Below are 20781 nucleotides of genomic sequence, written 5' to 3'. Positions count from 1 at the left end.
AAATTATTTGTCCACTGATCAATCATTTTTATTGTGTTATAATATAATCATCAAATTAAAAAGTAAAAATAAAAGGAAAATTCATTGTTCGATTGTTCAACTAATAATTGATAATTAATTGATTGATTGATTTGTAAAAAAAAATAAAATTTGTTTGTTTAGGGGGTGTTGTAATAAGGGAAAAAAACAATTATTGTTTTTGCTCAATGTCCTGTTCAATGTTTTATTACTGTTGATGAAATTTAAAATTGAAATGATCATCAAAACAACCGAAATGAATTGGACATTCTAATAGATTTTGTTTCACCCGTTAAATATCATCAACGTTTGCGAGAAACAAACAAAAAAAAACGGCAAAAATGTGAAATTGTTTTCGATGATCATTTAGAGATGATCATCGATTTATCAACAATATCAAATGGATCTATTTGATTATAAACAAACTAAAATATTTAGACTGATAATTCTGTTCATATTTACAACATTCATTGTTAATATCATTCAATTCGTTTCATCATCATCATCATCATCATCATCGATATTTACAACAACAACGGTCGAGATGCCAACACTTATAATAAAAACATCAACAAAATTATCCAATATAAATGAATGTGAAACAAATGAACAGTGCAAACAATTTGATATACATAAATCATGTGATCAATCTATTAGAAAATGTTATTGTGGTCGTTATTATTATGAAGATCCATTTAATAAAAGTTGTATAGAAAAATATCGTCGTTTACCAACATATAAGAAACAGGAAAGAAAATATATGAATAAATATCGTACCAGTCAGATGAGAGATGATGATAATGATTTAGAAACAATATATCAACATGGTACAAATTTTCGACGTGATTTAATTCAATATACTATATTGGGTTGTTTCTTTATTGGTCAAATTGTATTGACTTGTCATTATTTAATTCATAAACGTATGAAAATATTACGACAACAGATTGAGATGAACAAACAACAACAACAACAACAACAACAGGAACCAAATGGATCAACCGAACGTACACAATCATCATCGGCAACAGATGATGTTTCCGTTGAAGTTTGTTAAGCCTGAATCTGATACCATCTTATTTATTTGGACTTTCTTTACATTCATTCATTATCATTTAGAAATTGGGAAATTTTGAGAACAAATAAAAAAAAATTCCCTCGCTGAAAAAAATTCGAAACAAAAATTCCATCCATTTAGCGCTGACATCTAGTGATCTGAATTCAATTCAATTCCATATTTTCATTCATGCAAATAAAAAACAAAACAATCAAATAAATTCAACTTTTTAAACTTTATACCTGGACAAAATGTTAATAATAAAATTAATGATTTTTTTTATTCATCTTTTTTCATGTTAAATATTATATAATTACAATACGAAAAAAAGGAAAAATTTTTCATACATTGTTTATGAACGGATATCGATCGATTTACAACAACAACAACAAAAATAACGAAAACAAAATAAAGTTGATAAGCGCGAGACAAATCAAACCAAGATGGCGCTTCAAGGCGTGTTTTTTTGACTAATATGCTAAAGCGATTGTCCATTTCGAACATTTATATTAACCACTACCACTACATATGTATATAGACGAACATGATGTCGAATGCCCTCTATTAAGCTTTACGTTAAGCGGCCAACTCCTCATTTTTGCATTATATACAACAATACATAGAAGCAAACAAAACAAATGGAATGTCTATGTATGTGTGTATTGTATATTTGGCCCAAAAGATACGTTTGCATATATACCAATATTGAAAAAAAAATTTTTGCGAGCGCACTCTTGTGTTTATAATACGGGAATTATTGCTATTATATTCATTCATCATCAGTATAATTTTTAAAAACAATTATTTCTGTTTTTGATTTGCCACATTTTCATCTTCGACTCAGGAAATTTTATCCCGAAAAAAACATTAAAAATCTGTTTGGTAAGTATTCATGTCATTTTATTTTTCAATTAATTTTCTTAATAAATCTATGATCAAAGATTTGTCAAACGAATTTTGATGTTTGTATGTGTGTTAGATGTCGATAGTAATGGCCTCTGTTAGGTTATGTTCCGAGTTATTCTTTCATAGCTTGTCCGCATTGTGGCGGTTGTGATTATATCATTTTTTTTGTTCGGTTGTTTATTTTGTTTTATCGATTCTGATGGTGATCATGATCATGATCATCATTCATAATAAAATAATTACAGAATTAGTTTTTCTATCAAGTTGTTAATGGATTTTCAATCCACAATTAGTGATACAATGTTGTTACTGTCTTATAGCACTCAACTATATTTTTGTATGTGAACAATTAAACATTTATAATAATCGAATTTTATCGTTTTTTCTTATTTTTCTAGGTTATTCTGTATCGCGTGCGAAATAGCTATATTTTGAAAGCCTTTTCTAATTGTTTGCATGTAATTAACTTGGAGAAATAAAACAATTTTTAAAAGATTGGTAATTAATATAAAAAACAAAATGACTGATGCTGTTGTTGCCAATGAAACGGATTCCATTTCCGACATTCAAGATTATCTTCAAACCTTTAATAAAGAAGTTGATGATGGTGAACAGAATACGGCGACAACAGCTGCAGCTGTTGCTGATGCTGCTGATCAATCGAATTCAACAAATCAAGTGATTTATACAATTGATGGCAAAGAGCTCGCCGGCAATATTGTTTTAGCTGGTCAAGATGGTCAATCGGAACAATCCGGTAATTTTCAAACATTTATGGTCATGAATGATCAACAATATATGCTGATCATGGAAGATGAATCGGGTGCTGGCGGTGAACAACAAGCGTTGGTTGTCACTGCTGATAATGATGAACAGCAACCAACGAATGGCCCAACTGAAACGGCTTCTTCAAATCAACGACAAGAATTGACAACAAATGTGGCGGAAACGCCAGCTAAACGTACACGTGGAATGTTTCGCAAAAGTCAGCGTATCAAAGAAGAATTAATGGATGATGATAGTCATAATGATATCTCTGTATATGATTTTAATGATCAACCTAATCGAAATGCTGCATCACATGGAGCATCAGCTGGCAGTTCATCAAAAAATCAAACGACAGCAGATGACGATGATCCGGATTTTAAAACTCCATCGAAACGTGGAAGACCGGTAAAATCATCCGAATCATCACGAAAAGCAAAATCAGGTTCCGGCTCATTAGTGTTGAATACGACCAGTGGAAGCAGCAGTTCTAATGTTCATGTTTGCACCTATTGTACTTACACCAGTACAAAACGTTATCTTTTATCACGTCATTTAAAATCACATAGTGAAGATCGACCACATAAATGTGGCATTTGTGAACGTGGTTTTAAGGTTTGTTAATTGTTATCAACTATAAATAAATTTATTAATATGATTCATTGTTTTTGGAAACAGACATTGGCTTCATTACAGAATCATGTCAATACTCATACTGGTGTTCGTCCTCATCAATGTAAATTTTGCGATGCTGCATTCACTACTTCAGGTGAATTGGTCCGTCATATTCGTTATCGTCATACACATGAAAAGCCTCATCGTTGTAGTGAATGCGATTATGCATCAGTCGAATTGTCCAAGTTAAAACGTCATATGCGTTGCCACACAGGGGAAAGACCATATCAATGTCCACATTGCACATATGCATCGCCGGACACCTATAAATTGAAACGTCATCTTCGTATCCATACAGGTAATAATTTTAAATCCTGATTGTGATTTTTTAATTCATTAATTAAAAATGTTAATAGGCGAAAAACCATATTTATGTGATGTATGCCATCAGAGATTTACTCAAAGTAATTCATTGAAAGCACATAAATTGATACATACCGGAAATAAGCCGATATTTAAAGTATGTTTTTTCTCATTGTTTCGTGTTTCTTATTTGAAACAAATTTTTGTTTTTTTTTCAGTGCGAATTTTGTCCAACCACTTGTGGACGAAAGACCGATTTACGTATTCATGTTCAAAAACTTCACACAAGTGATAAAATGTTAACCTGTAAACGATGCGATCAATCATTCCCGGATCGTTATCAATTTAAATTGCATCTAAAAACTCATGAAGGTGAAAAATGTTTCAAATGCGATCTTTGTAGTTATGCATCCGTGTCTGCACGTCATCTTGAGTCGCACATGTTGATTCATACAGACCAAAAACCTGTGAGTATTAATCGTTTAAATTTAATGAACAATTATCAATTTTATTTTTTTATCAATAGTATATCTGTGAGGTTTGCCAAACGTCCTTCAGGCAAAAACAATTATTGAAGCGGCATAAAAATCTTTATCATAATCCAAGCTATGTGCCGCCGGTGCCGAAAGAAAAGACACATGAATGTGCACAATGTTCTAAAGCTTTCCGTCATAAAGGAAATCTTATTCGTCATATGAGCCTTCATGATCCTGATGCTAAAAATAATTTGGCTAAAGATTCTGATATGATGGGCAACTCGCAGCTAATCGATGATGAATATTATGAAGATGAAGATGATTATGAATTAGGTGATGATCCGACCCAAGTTTCAATTGTAACAACTGATACAAGTGGTGCCATCTTAGATTCATCAGCTGCCACTGATGGCTCAATACAAATTACATTAGATCAACAGCTTATCGATTCCAGTAATGATCAAGTTATGCTGTTGTTGGTATCACAAGAATCTGGCGATACATCTAATGGACAATCAACAGCGGATACTGCTACGACAGCAACTGTAACGGCAACAGCTTCGACACCACGAATTATTTCACGTTCAGCTCGTGTAACCAGAAGTTCGGCTAAAGCGAATGGTATGTTATTTGTATAAAAAACTTGTCACCGTTTTCATTATATTTTTAGATGTTCAAGTTGTCTATGAAGATTCAAAATCTATGCTGAATAGTGATAATTCAGCTAATTCGGAACCGACATCACAAATATCATTCGATAATGATACAATAAACTATGAAGAACAATTGCAGAAACAAAAAGATCTCGAAGCTTGTTTCGGTTTCAAGGTTAGTTTTAGTCAAATTTTCGAAATGTTCAATCATCATTTATTAAAACTCTTTTTTTTAAATCTTTAGGATGAAGACGATGAAGATGAAATCATTTTGTCGATGCCTGCTGTTCATGGACAGTAACCGAAATTCTTTTCTCTGGAAAGTAACGAAAAAAAACAATATGTAAAATTGAGATGAATCAATTGATTATAATCCTTATATAATGGTGTTGATTTATATGTCTTATTCATTCATATCTCAAAATTTATTTTTTTCATCATTTGCTATGGTATTTTCCAATCACATCGAATACATTTTTTTGTCAAATATTGTAAAAGCTAATACTTATTTTAATTCCTATATAAATGATATCTTTATCTATACATTTTTGAATTTCTCATATGCTTTAATATGGAATTTATTTCAATAAAACATCAAAATCATTCAACAACAACAATGTTATTGTTAGCAACCAAAATAATTAAAAAAAATAGATATTGAGCACGTAATTCACATACATTATTTTACATCCGTACATAATTCATTATTTCAAAGAAAACAAGAATGAAATAAATTTTTTTCTTTAATTCATATCAATAAGAAAAGAATCTTTTCCTCAATAGTTTTGTTGATTATGATTATGATGCGATTTTTTTTTGAAAAATACTGAAAATCAAACAAAAATAGCGTTGGATCAAATAAGGGGAAAAAATTATGGTTTGAAAATGGAATTTACTCATATTATGTCAATCATAATTATATAACCAGAAAATATAAACGAATATACATCGTATTCGTATCATCACTATATTGAATTAACATTTCATTTGAATGAAGTAACATTTTCCTTTTCTTTTTTTTTTTTTGATGTCGTTGTCATAACTCACACAAATGTTGTTCCCAAATATTGTTTGAAGATCTGACAGTTATTATCAAAAATAATTGATATATGAACTGAATTGTTTCTCAAAAACATTTTTACTTGCCATACAAATGTAATTGTGGTTGGAAAAAAAGAATAATATTGATTAAATTACTAGCGGCTTTTGGGTAACCATTAAACATTATGCTTTTGTTGTTGATGATGATGATCCATATTATGATTTTTGTCATTCAAAATGTTGGATCCATTGATACTGGAAAGATGACAGAAAAAATGAACCTTAAGGCAAAATTATATCATAATACACACACTGACAGAAACAGGAAAAATACTCGAACAATTCATCATCATCCATGATATAAATGGATCACCAACACACACACACATTTTCCAACAAAGAATGGAAAGAAAACCATGTCTTTTGTCATAATTTTTTTGAAGATAAAAATATATCAATAATTGGTTCATTCCATAAGTGATAATATAATAACTAATAACCAAATAGAAAAAAACGCGAGCGAAAAAAAACCACATATCAATGATTAATGGGATGATATATAAACATGTCTGTATGTATGAAAAAGATTTGATCTGTCAAAATGTCATATTTATGAAAATGCCAAATATCTTTGTTGTATTCCATTTGATTTTAAACAACAATGAATGCTGTATACCAATTTTTTTTCGTTTGGTTGATGATGTCTTAATTTTGTTTTGGGTGTTATATAAAACAATTTGACATGAAACAACCAACTATATAATTTATCCAACACAAAAACACTATTGGGGATATGTTATTATTATCATTATTAGATTTTGATGTTTTCAAAAAAAAGGAATATTCTTTGGAAACAAAACGTTGTTTTTTGGAAATAGAATCGGGAATTCTTCTCCGGTAAAAATAGTGGAAAATTTTTTCGAAAATATTATTGTTCAATTTTGTGTTTGGTTGTTGTTGTTTTATGGTCAAAAAATTCTAAACAAAATTTCAGGAAAAAAAACAAATCAAAATGAGACATACACACGTTTTTGGGTCGCGTACATATGTCAATCCAATCGGGAATTGAAATTCGTTCATCCTTAAATTATCATCCATCACTTCATTTTCCATTTCTATTCGATTTTTTTTTTGTTTCTTTGAAATGATGTGACGATTATTCGACATTTTCTTTTGATGATTTTGAAATTTTTATTTGAATTTTTTTTGTGTACAAGTTTTGTTTTTTTTCTCATTCATTAACTAACTAACAAATAGAATGAATTTTTATTTTTATTTATTTATTTATTTTTTTTGAAAAGAAATGAAAATTTGAAAATCTCAAATGGAAGATGAATGAATATCCAGAATAATAATGATGATGATGATACAAGATTTTCCCTAACAACTTTTTTTTTGTTCTAATTCTGTATAGAGTGAATAAAATGAATTGATACAAATGGAAATTAAAAAGGAATTTGAATAAAATCAATGTAATGGTAAACAGAAGAAAAAACAAAAAAAAAACATATCCAAGTTTACTTTACATTTTGGAAACAAACAAACTATAAAAAAATATCAAATCTCTATGTAATTTCAACAATTTTTTTCTTCATTGATTATCTTTTCATTTCAATTTGAATTAAATTGAAAATTCATTTGTTTATTTGATTTTCAAAATAAAAAAAAACAAATTGATAGGGCGGTTCAAATGAAAAGAATATGATTCGAATTTGTGAATTTCAATGATAAATTCTACAAAAGTACACAAACAAAACAAAGTAAATGGAAAATTCTACATTGTTTCACTATAATGGATATTGAAAAACAATCATTCATTGATCAGATCTAAAAATTATCTATATATTTTTTTCTAATTCATAGTGTACATGTTTATTCTGGAATTCTTTTTTTTCGATTCTATATAATAGAAATACACAATGATAATGATGATGATATTGGAGAGAAGAAACAAAAATTGAAGAATCAAGAAAGAAAGAAACCTTTTGAAACAACAATAAATACAAAAAAAACAGGCGGTTCTTGTTCATTCTGAATCCGGATTCGTTTTCTTTGTTGTTGTTGTTGTTATAACTAAATAACTATTGTCTATTTTTTTCCTTGCTGTTGTTTCTACATCCAATCCAAAATGGGTGTGTGTTGGTGATTATGGTATTTGTGGAGTTTGTTCAGTTGATGGTGGTTTAGGTTTTTTTGTTGTTGTTATTTTTGTTTTGCAAGATAAAACAATTGATGATGATGATGATGACGTAAGAAAAATAATCGAAATTTTCAATCGGAAATTGAATCTATAATAAAATAACAAATGCTGAATAAGAAAATCAAAAAAAAAAAAAAAATCAAAACAAAAATAATGATAAAAAAAAATTCAATGAATCATTTCTTTTGAAGGAGAAAACAAAATTCCTTTGGATTTTCATTTATTTTCATTTCCAGTTTATATTTTCTCATTGAACCATGAAACAAGAATTAGAAATCGATTTTTATATATTGCATTTGTAATTCTGTTCGAGAAACAAAAAAAATAGTAATAATAATACGCACGATTGAAGAATATAAAAAAAATCATCTTTTGTAATGATGATGATGGTGATATGGAATGGTGATTATCCTGAAAAGAAATAGAAAGGAAATGAATTTAGCTTTATAAATATTAAACAAAACAAAATATTATCTGCTGGTTTGTGTATTTGTATTCGAAACAAAAAAAAATCCGAATTCTGATTACAACAAAGATTTGTGTATCAATTCCATATTGTTGTTTTTAACTAGATTTTTTTTTTTTTGATAGCTTCAAAATGATAATCAAATTGATCTGATAAAGTTATTAAACCGAATGGATTGTAGATTTGAATATATTCTAATTTATCTCATCCAACATTACATAATGCAATAGAGCTATTGTTTTATTCTTAAAATTCTTTAAAATTTTTAGTTTTTTGTTTTGTTGTTATTGTTAAAAAAAATGAAAATAAAGGTCCCCACCCATAGACACGGACAAATTTTACGTATAGGATAGTGATTTGAAGGCGGAACTATCGTGAATATATATATGAAAAAAAAATACTGACTATTTTCATTTTTATTATATCACAAATGATATCGCTTTTGTTATTTGTTATGCGCAACAACACACAAACACACACATTGAAAAGAATGGGAATTGTTGTTCAAAGATAACAAAAGCCACCCACAATATCATTTTTCATTGCATGTGTTACATATAACAATTTTTTTGTCATTTTTTTGTTGTTGTTGTGTGAATGAAAATGAGTGTGCGCAAGAATTTTTTTTTATTTATTTGGATATTTGATGATGAATCAAGAATCCGAAAGTGATTTAATGATTTTGATCTGGTAGATATACTAGAAAATTCATTTGGATTCTGAATCTTGTTGTTGGCAAATATAAAACCTGATTTGATATTTTTTTTTGTGTTTGTATTTTATCGTTTGAATTTTAATTTTAACAAAGATTTTGTTAAAACAGGTAAGTTTTGATATTTTTTTTTGTCAAAAATTATTCATTTTGTAATTGATAAATGGAAAAATGAAGAGATTTTCATTGTTTTCTCTTACACATTAATATGAATAATTAATAATTTGAAAAATTGAATGTTGTCGATAAGGGAATATTCATTTGTTAATCTCATTTAAATGTCATTTGATATTCAATATCGTTGTTGAGATAAGAGAAATTTTGTTTTGTTTTGCTTGAAATAACATTGTAACTTTCGGTTGTTTCAATATTTTTTGTTGTTGTTGTTCGCATTGATTAATTTTTGATTCTTATTTTTTAAAAATTATAATTAATTAAATAATCTTTTTTTTTGTAACAGAAATATTCATTGTAAAAGTATCATTTTTTTCCAATTATATACCATGAATAATAACTTACATAATCATGATAATAAATGAAATGTATGTATGAAACATAAAAATTAGTATCCATCTGGATATTCATATCGTTGAATAATAAATGATGATGATGATGATGATGATGGAAAACCCATTGCTACATTAATCAAACATGTTGTTATGTCTGAATTTTGTTTTGTTTTGTTTTGTTTTATTTTCGCTGTCTAATTCTACTAATGTCTACAATTAAATTAGAAAATTGTCTAGTCTTGATGTTGTTTATTTTTCAATCTCAATTTCCGAATGTAGAATGAGTAAAACAAATTACAACTAAAACAAAAACAAAAACAAAACATATGTGTGTGTCGAAAAAAAGAGAGCAAATTTTGATAAGAATAAAATGGACATACTTATTTCATCGTTGAATCAAAATGATTGTGAAACAAACAAAAAAAACACGAATCATATCGAACAACCGAAAGAAAAAACATTTTACTGAAACATTTTTTGATTTGTAACGAATCTTGTTGATTGATGATGATGATGGTGATGGTCGATTCAATTTCGAAACCAAATGTGAAACAAACAAACCAGAAAATAAAACAGTATCGATATCGAAAGAATAAAAACAACAACAGTGTGTGAAATAACAAATGCAAACGAAATAGAATAAGAAATTTGAATCATCAAACTTTTTCCATTGAAGTCAATGGATATTGAATCGAAGAAAATGATTTTGGAATGAGAAAAAGAAAACTTTTTCCTCTCCCTCTCTAATATTTCGATGGGTCCCAATATTTGTTTTCATTTTGACTTTAGTTTTAAGCATCCTATACCTCAAAACATGTTTGTTGATGCATTATTTTTATTCTGAAATATAATGGATGAAAATTGAAATCACAAATGATTGTGATGAAAATCAAATAAATCGTTGTTGTTGTTGTTGTTATCGAAAAAAAGTAGAAAAAAATGATTTTTCAAAACAAAAACAAAAAAATTGAATCGAAATTATTCGCTTTTAGTCGCGGGCTAACTGAACTGATTACGCCTGACCAATTCGGGCCATATGACACACAAACGTTGTGAGTGCATGTATACACAAGAAAAAACCGCATCTAACCAAGTGTATGTTTTTCACCGATCACCGATGATGATGATGGTAATTCGTTGTTGTTGTAGTTATTATTATCGCTGCGGTTATGATTTCGTTTTTTTTTGTTTGTTTGTTAACAACAACAAATGATCCTTTTTTTATTTTTGACTTGAAAACTCAAATATTCCATTGAATCAAATTGTTCGAATTTTTCTTTCCGTTTTATAATTCGAATGTTTGTGTGTGTGTATGTTCTTCTCTATTTCGACCGGAATTGGCTTCTGTTTGTTATTATAGATTGTTTTTCATGATGTTGAAATTCGTTTTTTTACAAATATTACCATCAACCATCGTTGAGTTTTGATGAAATATTACCGACAAAAAAAAACAACAATAATTACCATAAAATAATCATTAATAATCAATGAAAATATATTATTTTCTTTTCATTTTTTTCTTATTTCTCTTCCTCACAATCCTCTCCCTTCATTTTTTTTTCTTTGTTCCCAATAATCAATTATAATCGACCGATTGACATTGTCGAAAAAAAAAGAAAAAATTCAAAAATAAATAATGTCATCGAAGCGAAGAAAATCAGCACCGCCAAATAAACTATCATGTTCACCAATACAATCCGATACAATATCTATGGATAATGATAATCAACAAGAACAGGAACAGGAAAACATTGATCATGAATTGAATAATTTCATTTGTATGGATTCAAATGATAATGTAGAAGATATGGAATATCTGAATCCTGAAGAAGAAGAAGAAGATGATGATGATGAAAAAGCAACAGCAACAACAACAACAACAACAATTTCATTAAAATCAGAAATGAATAAAATAGATATTCCAACACCATCATCAACAACAGCAACATCATCATCATTTGTTAATCGTTGTAAAGTATTTGAAGAATTGATTGAAAATTGTAAACTAAATTGTATAAAAGAATCATTAATACAATCGAATGAAATTAGCAGTAATGGACAAATGGATAAGAATACAATATTAATGGCTGAAAAACGTTTGAATCAAATTATTGATCAATTATCACGTTTACGTCAACGTTTTATTCGTAATGAATCATCAAACATAATTGAAGATGAGGTATGTATTATTCCTGAAAAAAAATTATAAATGTTTGCATGTGTGAAACCGCGGAAAATTTTTTTCCATTCTTTCTTTCTTTCTTTTTTACATAAAACTTTTTTCACATGTTCTTAAGAAATTGATTAATTAACAACTTATTTTAATCAATGAACACAACAACAACACTTCTCGGAAAACTTTTATGCCTTGTTTTACGGTGACAAAATTACAGTTACTGTTAAAAAGAGAGACTTTGTAACTTTTGAATTCTTTTGACACACACTCACATCATACAGTGAGAGAAAAACTCATCAATCTTCAGCCAGCCAAAAAAAAGATGTGTTGTATTGCGTTTTTAATTAGCCAGGTTTTTTCCCCTATCATTCACTCTATTCTAGTAATTTATTCTAAAGAATTTTTCTTTTTTTATATCCGAAACCGAAAGAAACTATTATAAACTAATAAGAAACTTGGATGGCAAACAGCCACAATATTTCAAATATGCATTTATGTTAGCGTATTATGTAACCAGAGAGAAAAAAAACCTCGAAATTAAAACAAACGAACAAAAAAAAATTGATTTGATCAATCTTTTTGTTACTGTTGTTTCTATTAGATTGTCAAGCCATTGAGATTTTCAATCTAGATTTTGATCAATTGAATGGAGAATGAACAAAAATAAAAAGAAGATTAATCACACTCTGTGTGATTCTTTTGGTTATATTGGATCACTATTCTATTGGATGTGTATTGTGTGTACGTGTATTAGTTGACACGTGTCACACACAACAATAACAATAACAACAAATTCGGAAAAAAATGAAACATCGGAATAAAGTAATTCTTTTACTCTCTTTTTCCTCGTTGGATTCAAATGATGAATAACTATATGAAAAAATAATAATAATATAATGAAGTTAAGTTTATAGATATTCAATCAGAAAAAAACAAAAAAAAACATCTTTTCATCATTAATACCATTTTTTACAATATTTTTTTATATTGAATTTCTCAATGTTTTTTTTGGAAGAATATTCTTTCATTGATTGAATGAATCAATGAACAAATTGGATTATTGTTACAAACATAAATCTACATAGCAATATTGCCGTCTTTTTTGTTTCTATCTATTAATATTAAAAAGATCGATTGGATAAAAAAAACAACAACAACAACTTTAGAATGTTGTTTTTAAAACAACAACATCCAGCAAAAAAAAAATGGTCCCAAAAGATATTTACCATGATGATTTTCTTTATTGTTGCTTTCATATATAAAAACATATATTGTATTAAATGAAAATACGAGTTTTTTTTGCAGAATAATTTGTTAATAACTTAATGCAAATGACTTTTAGTTAATTCTATATGATATATGAGAATATTACATGTTGCCAAACTCGTGCATATCACTTATTCATTAATTATTCTATACTTTTTTTTTACTATATGCAAATGATTGTTACGAGAAAAAAAAACAGAATAACATGGGTGATGACAAGCTAATTTGATAGAAATATAAACCCTTTTTTTTATTCATTCATTAGATTTCTAGATGAATCTCTATTGAAATTAAAGATTTTCAATAATAGGCATTGAATAGAATTCTTTTTCTTTTTCTCTTCAAAACAGAGATTTAGATTTTGAAAAAAATAATTTCACATTGATGTTTATTCTGCTGATGAAATGAATTTTTTAGTCATTTTTTTCATCAATAAAAAAGTAAATGTGATTATCATTGAAAAAAATAGATTTTGATCATCATCATCAATATTAAAAGCTTTTGATTAGCAAAAAAATCATAATGATAAAGCATTACACCAAAAAAAACAACCAAGGATGATATGATTCTAAAAATTCTTCATATTATTATTACGAAAATAATATTAAAAAGTTTTTGTTGTTGTTGTTATTATTGTCGTCGTCATCATCAACATTTCTGTTTGCTGCTATTTTTCCAAAATCTAATACTTTTATTACATCCGATTCGGTTGACGTTCACGTTTTAGTTTTTTTTTTTTTTTTTTGCAAAACACACATAGAAAAATAATAACATAATGTGAATGTGACACGCGTTACCATTATCAAATTACTGAAACTAACAACAACTGAAGATGATTACCATCATCATCATCATCATAACAACGGTGTGTGTGTGTGTAATATAATGTTTTTCCGTAGGAAAGTACCAAAGAAAAAAATCTATAGTGGATCCATATAGTGAAATGATATTTTTTTGAGTATCTCGTGTATGGTGTGTGTCAATTACGAATGTTTTTTTTCTTTCTCTCTTTGTTTTTTATGTGATTTGCCGCATATACCAGTTTTCCCCCGTTTCATTTTCAATTTTGACTGGTATCAGTGATTGAGATCACACAAGTTCCAATTTTTTTTTGCTGCGACCACAACTTAATAGCTTAATTTATTAACATTGAATTGAATTGAATGAATGAAACGTGTCTGTGCCCATTTCGATTGTTGTTTTCTTTTTTCTCTTTTTCTCAATCTTCATTTTTTGTTTTCTTTCTATTCTATTTGTTTTCAATTTTCTAGTTTCTAAAAACTCTAGATGTTTCCGCTTCCGGAACATCATCATCATCATCATCGTCGTCGTCGTCGTCTGTATCATCGATTTTAGATCATAACAATATTCAATCACAACATCCAAATTCCGATTTATTATCAATACATTCAACACAATCGACATCATCATTTTCTCATCATCCATTGATAGTATCAACAACACCCGAGGAATTAAATTTTAATAATTTACAACAAGAATCCGAACCATTGTTGGATTCAACTATTAACATATCAAATGAAACAGATATTCTTCAACGAATCTATCGACATCTGAATATGCAATATCTAAATTCAAATAAAGATAATGCTAAACAAACAAAAATCAAACCAATTTTATCGCCATCGATTGATCACAATAACAATAATAATAATAACAATGAAACAACAATGTTTCAATTATGGGAAAAATATCAACAGCAAAATCAATCGGATTTGATTTTGAATCCAGATGTTTTACATTTGAAAACGGCCATTCAACAACAACAACAACAATATCTACAGGATAATATTCTTGCTTCATCAAAAAATTCGTTAAATCATTCAACACAAAAAACCAATACTGATTCATTATATGAATCTTTATCAGCCAATGTTCAAACCCTTAATTCACGTCAATCACCAACTAATACGAATATGAATCGATTAATTGAATCTTCAAATGTCCATTTTCGAAATACTTCATCGAATAATAATAATAATCATCATCAACATCATCATATTCATTCTGATTCTAATGCTGTACAACAGTATTTATCACAAAACAATCTTTTACATCGAATAGGTACAGATAATCCACCAACGACATCGAATCTGGGAAATTATCTTCATGATCGGTCAAGTAATTTGTTTCTAAGCAATTTACTTTTATCATCACATCAACATTTTCAATCAAATTCAGATTCTCATAGTCAAATTAAATTAGCAGCACAAGCGGCAGCTGCAGCAATGGCTGTAAGAAATTCAACAGCAGAAACTGCAATTAATCCCGAAATGTTTGATCTCGAAAAGATGTCTCATTCAATTTTAAATCATTATAATGCTTCTGTATTAATGCCAAGTTTATTGAATAATTTTCCTGAGCGAAAATCTAATTCTAAAAATGAAATATTTAACAATAATAACTCTAATCATCATCATCATCAAAATTTTACTCAATCTCCAATTGATCAACAAGAAACGAACAAAGAATCATCATTGTTGATGAATCAATTACAAAAATCGGATAAAAGCAACGATAAAACAATGATTAAAAAATCAAAATTAAAAGATTCATCAAATAACAGGTTCATTTCGAAACATTGTTCTGACAAAAAAAATAATTGTTACCCTGAACAAAACAATATTGTAGAATCTAATGTTGTCCCAGAATCGATCGTGATTACTCGAATGAACAATAATAAAAATCGATCAGGATCAAGTAAAAAATCTAGTACAGAAAATCGAAACAATGTTGAAGTTCCATTTATGCCAAGAAATCCGCATGAACGTGGTCATATAAAACGGCCAATGAATGCATTCATGGTTTGGGCGAAAGATGAACGACGAAAAATATTAAAAGCCTGTCCCGATATGCATAATAGTAATATTTCAAAAATATTAGGTGCCCGTTGGAAAGCAATGACAAGTGTTGAGAAACAACCATTCTATGAAGAACAATCAAGATTATCACGTGTGCATATGCAACAACATCCAGATTATCGATACCGTCCACGACCAAAACGTACCTGTATTGTTGATGGCAAAAAATTACGCATATCTGAATATAAACAATTGATGAGATCCCGGCGGCAAGAAATGCGTACATTATGGTAAGTTATATTTTTTAAATTACCGTAAAATCAAAACAAAATATCAATCATCTATGATCAATCCAATTGATAACACAATGATCATCAATATATAATTATATCAATTACATACGTTTATGTGATTATCCTTCAAATCGAATAATATATTAAATAGGTATCGTGATGGTATTCCTGTCAATCAGAATATAATGACCAATTCTACAAATGATCTGGATAGTTGTCTGACAACAAGTAATAATGAATTGACAACAAAAACTGACATTTCTATGACATCATCATCATCATCATCTAGTTCATCATCATTATCATCACCAATATCTTCGATTTCTTCTCCGACATCATCTTCACCTTTGATCAATTCACCAAAAAGTAGAAACAATTCAGTAATCATTGATTTTAATCATTCAACAACAAATATGGCATCCAATCCCCGATATAAAAAACATTATAAGCATCATCAACAACGAATGATAATTAAATCGCCACAACAACATGCTAGCAAAGATGATGTTTCCGAAGACGACTTTGACAATGATGATGAAGATTTAATCGAATAAAATCACCATACCGAATTCGAATTATTACCAAAAGGTCCAAAAACAAATTTGACATTTATACAAAAAAGAACAACCAATCATAAATGATTGATTCATTTTGATCACCAATTTTGTTTCTGATGATCAATTTTGATTACAAACCACAAACACACACACACGCGTTCACAATGAATCAAATACTTGCATCCTCCTCTTCCTTCCAAAAAAAAACCCAATATTTTTCATTCTAAAATTAGATTTAAATTGTTAAATTTCAATCTCTCGCTTTCGAATCATAATAATCATCATTTGTCAAACATCTCCCAAAAAGAAATGGATTGGGAATTTTTTTTTTAAAATTTTGTTTGCTTTGCTATTCTCTCAATACATTGTTAAAACTTTTTCCCCTATATATTCATCAAACAAACTCATTTTTATTGATCTAGAAATCCATTAACATGGTCTCTATTCAAAGATTTTTGACATTCTTTTGTTCATTAATGTGTGTTTGTGTGCGTGTGCATATTCGTGTGTGTATGAAAAAAAATTCGAGTTAAAAGGTTTTTTTTATTGTTGAAACATTACATTCTTTTCAGTTTCAGGATCAAATAATATTGTCATTGTATTCAGCTAATATCTATATACAAAATCATCATTATTAACAGTATACACTTATTCATTCATTTACTAAACACTACATTCATCTATGTCAATTTTTTTTGGTTGTTGTTGTTTGTAACAAACTGGCCAACAAACAAAAAATGTTTCATAATATTTGATACTTTTTTTCTCAACAATGAAAACTTTTCATTTTACATTATGATCGATTTAATTTATTCATTCATTTACCCATTCATTTATTATTTTTGTTTTGTTTCTGAGAGTACGATTTTGAAATAATGTTTTATAATAAACAAACAAACAAATGTTAGACATGAAAAAAAATTATTCATTTCTTCTGCATCATCAAAACAATTCAACCAATCAATCACATTGAATGACATTGTCAATCAAAATGTCAAATAAAAATATTTATTTCTATTATATAACATCGGATTCATATTGCTGTAACGTAAATGGATTTCTTTTCTTTTTTTGCACTAAAACTGTAACAAAAAGAAAGAATATACCTAATTAATTTGGAAAAAATAGAATAAAATTGGAAAATGTCATCATCATCATAATCATAAAAACTAAATGAATTATAAATTGTAATTATTTTTTTGGAATGATCATTATAATGAATCCAGAATAAAATGATCTCTGTTTAATGTTTCAATTATATTATTGCTACACACACACACATAATTAATTTCTATGATTCTTCTTACTACTATTTTTTTCAATTCACTTTTTTTTCTCAATTTTCCATGTTTTTTTCAAACTTTATCCACATTATTCGCATCTTTTTTGCTTCTTTTTCCAATGTCTCAAATCATTTACCTAATAAACGAAAAATGTTCATCATCAATTATTTAAACTGTTCTACAACCTATTATTTTTAATCATTTCATTTATTTATTACTACAAAAACAAATGAAAAAAAATAAAATAAAATCCAAATCCGATTTATCTGATGAATTCTGTTATTTCATCAGCACGAATTCAATTTTTTCGTTTTTTCTTTCCATCAACTACACCTACACCTTTATATAAATATCAATTCTTAAATAATACAGTGTAATAAAATGACAATTTTTTCGCCGATGTAAATTTTTTAAATTTGAATTGAATTTTGGTTTTGAAAGAATGTAAAAATGGATGTTTCGCTTATGAAGATATGATTGCGTGATTGACCAAAGTTAACAGGAACAAAAATTTATGTTCTTAATGAGCTGATAAAAAAACTTTTCTTTTTTGTTTTCTCTTTTTACGACTAAATGATGATGATGATTATGATTGTCATTGTAACTCTTTTATGAAAATAATAATAGTGATAATAATGACGATGTAATGCTTAATTATCTTGCTGTGTAATGTGTTTTTTTGAAGTTTATATGACTTTCCTGCGACAGGTACCATCACAAACCATAATCAAATTTGTTGGGCGATATTTTTCTTGAATTATGTGATCATGCACGAAATCCATTTGGAGAATTTTTTGTCTGTTTGTTTGTTTGTTTGCCAGAAATATACTTCATAGTGGAAAAAAATATCATTGACCTGGGAATTTGAAACCAACAAAAAACAAATTGAATTTTATTTCATATTTTTTCAATAATTTTACTTTATTTGTCTTGTCTGATAAAAACCATTTTATAAATAAAATCAAACATACATTTTACATTCACCTGAATTGATATCTATTTCAGAATATTGAAACTCTTTGAATGGGAATTGGTCATAAATGTAGAAATAGAGATAAACAGAGAGAGATAGAAAAATGAAAGTTTCAAAATCAGTGGAAAAAAAGAGAAAATCCATTATTGAAACAAATAAAAATTTAAATTTTTTCAGAAAAACAAAATGTTTGTCCATTGCATTACGTCGTGTTTGCGTTTCTTTCTATGCGTATGTGTTGATGTAATATACATAAGCCATTCGGATGGTCAAAAACAAAAAATTTACATTTTCAAAAATTTTGAAATCAAATTAAATTAAAGTAAGCAGAGATGTTCGGTTGTATATTCTCAGCACTGGCACACGTTCATATCGTTGTATTCTCTCCAAAATTTTTACAACAACAAAAAAAAATCTGAACAACCAAAACAAGAACAATTTGCATTTTGATATGAAATGGACATGATTTTTATTTTTAAACAGAATGTTTTTTAAAAAGCAGAATAATAATAATAATAAAATTTCCGATGAAATCAAAAATTTTTATCATTCAAGATTCTATCTGAAAAAAATAGTCAATTGGAAATATTCTCAGCAACAAAAACAGCAAATAAATAAATAATCAGAAAACTGATTCTGGTTGGTCGTTCTCATTCGTTTTCAATTCAAAAGTTTTTTTTCAAAGGTTCTGATGAAATTCTTATTCAAACGGAATTAAGTAAGTTTGTGTATGATGTGATTACATATGTATAAATAGTAGAAGATTCTGCATTTGAAATAAAACCACAGACTACTATAACCACAAAATGATTGTTGCTAACCGTCGAATTATTATATTTGTTTATTATATATTTGGTCAACCATTAATCATCACAACGTATACATTGAATTACTGAAGAATTTTTGATGAACAAAATCATCTTTTTATATTCTTCGCCAACCATATGATATCCACAAACACAAACAATAATTAACTTTATCATCATCATCATCATTTTTATTTGTCCAATGGTGAAATCTTTTTATTCTATCTATTATTTAATAACATTTTGTGACAACAATCTGCTTAGACAATTGAACTTTCCATTTTTTTACAACAACAACAACAACAACAACGAAATCAGAAAAAAGAAACTAAGATTTTCATGAATAATGAATATTCCATCGGGACAAAAGTTTCTATAAAGAATGATGATAAAAAAAAATTAGAAAAAAAAGATAATGATGAACAATATTTACTAAGATGAGTCAACTGTGTTCAAACATTCGAAATAGACATGAATTCTGATTTCTTCAGAACTTTATCTTCATTCTAAAAATAAAATCGATTCAAAATATTGGAATTGATATGAATCAAATTGACCTTCTTCCATTGATTGATCATTGATTATATCCAAAAAAACAACAATATATAGGAAACGAGTAAAAATAGAAATAATGCATCAATTCTTGTATGATTATGAAAACCAAAATATGATGATGATTATTCAATAATAAATGATTATGATTTTTGCTTTTGTTTTTTTTTTTTTTTTTTTTTTTTTTGAACATAAACCGATCTTTCCGAAAACACAAACACATATCATGCTGTGGATATAAATAAATCATCAATTTTATTCCAACTTTTTTTTAC

General features: G+C 27.7%; 2 protein-coding genes across 6 annotated transcripts; both read left to right on the top strand.

Annotated features, from left to right (window-relative positions):
* The first annotated feature begins 1803 nt into the window (after window positions 1–1803).
* On the top strand, window positions 1804–5604 carry LOC113798092 (uncharacterized). Of its 2 annotated transcripts, none has more exons than XM_027348579.2 (8): window positions 1804–1957; window positions 2380–3361; window positions 3425–3719; window positions 3778–3881; window positions 3943–4191; window positions 4251–4821; window positions 4871–5028; window positions 5098–5604. In XM_027348579.2, exons 2-8 carry the CDS (start codon window positions 2501–2503, stop codon window positions 5152–5154), a joined length of 2295 nt encoding a protein of 764 aa, XP_027204380.1. In that variant the 5' UTR covers window positions 1804–1957; window positions 2380–2500; the 3' UTR covers window positions 5155–5604. The 2 variants fall into 2 exon arrangements, with proteins under 2 accessions (XP_027204380.1, XP_075675493.1); XM_075819378.1 differs by lacking the exon at window positions 1804–1957 and adding an exon at window positions 2173–2318.
* A 3529-nt stretch (window positions 5605–9133) lies between these two features.
* On the top strand, window positions 9134–18477 carry LOC113798046 (uncharacterized). Of its 4 annotated transcripts, XM_027348523.2 has the most exons (4): window positions 9134–9383; window positions 11398–11960; window positions 14495–16332; window positions 16487–18477. In XM_027348523.2, exons 2-4 carry the CDS (start codon window positions 11418–11420, stop codon window positions 16887–16889), a joined length of 2784 nt encoding a protein of 927 aa, XP_027204324.2. In that variant the 5' UTR covers window positions 9134–9383; window positions 11398–11417; the 3' UTR covers window positions 16890–18477. The 4 variants fall into 4 exon arrangements, with proteins under 4 accessions (XP_027204324.2, XP_027204326.2, XP_027204328.2 ...); XM_027348525.2 differs by lacking the exons at window positions 9134–9383; window positions 11398–11960 and adding an exon at window positions 13960–14088; XM_027348527.2 differs by lacking the exons at window positions 9134–9383; window positions 11398–11960 and adding an exon at window positions 14070–14195.
* The last annotated feature ends 2304 nt before the right edge of the window (window positions 18478–20781 follow it).

The sequence above is a fragment of the Dermatophagoides pteronyssinus genome, unplaced genomic scaffold, assembly GCF_027571235.1.
Source record: "Dermatophagoides pteronyssinus isolate colony J.1.1.1.1 unplaced genomic scaffold, Derpt_VIB-CSIC_2022.12 sq0003, whole genome shotgun sequence".
NCBI lineage: Eukaryota > Metazoa > Arthropoda > Arachnida > Sarcoptiformes > Pyroglyphidae > Dermatophagoides > Dermatophagoides pteronyssinus.
Note: the sequence above shows the minus strand (reverse complement) of the source record. Positions and strands in the feature narration are given on the sequence as shown.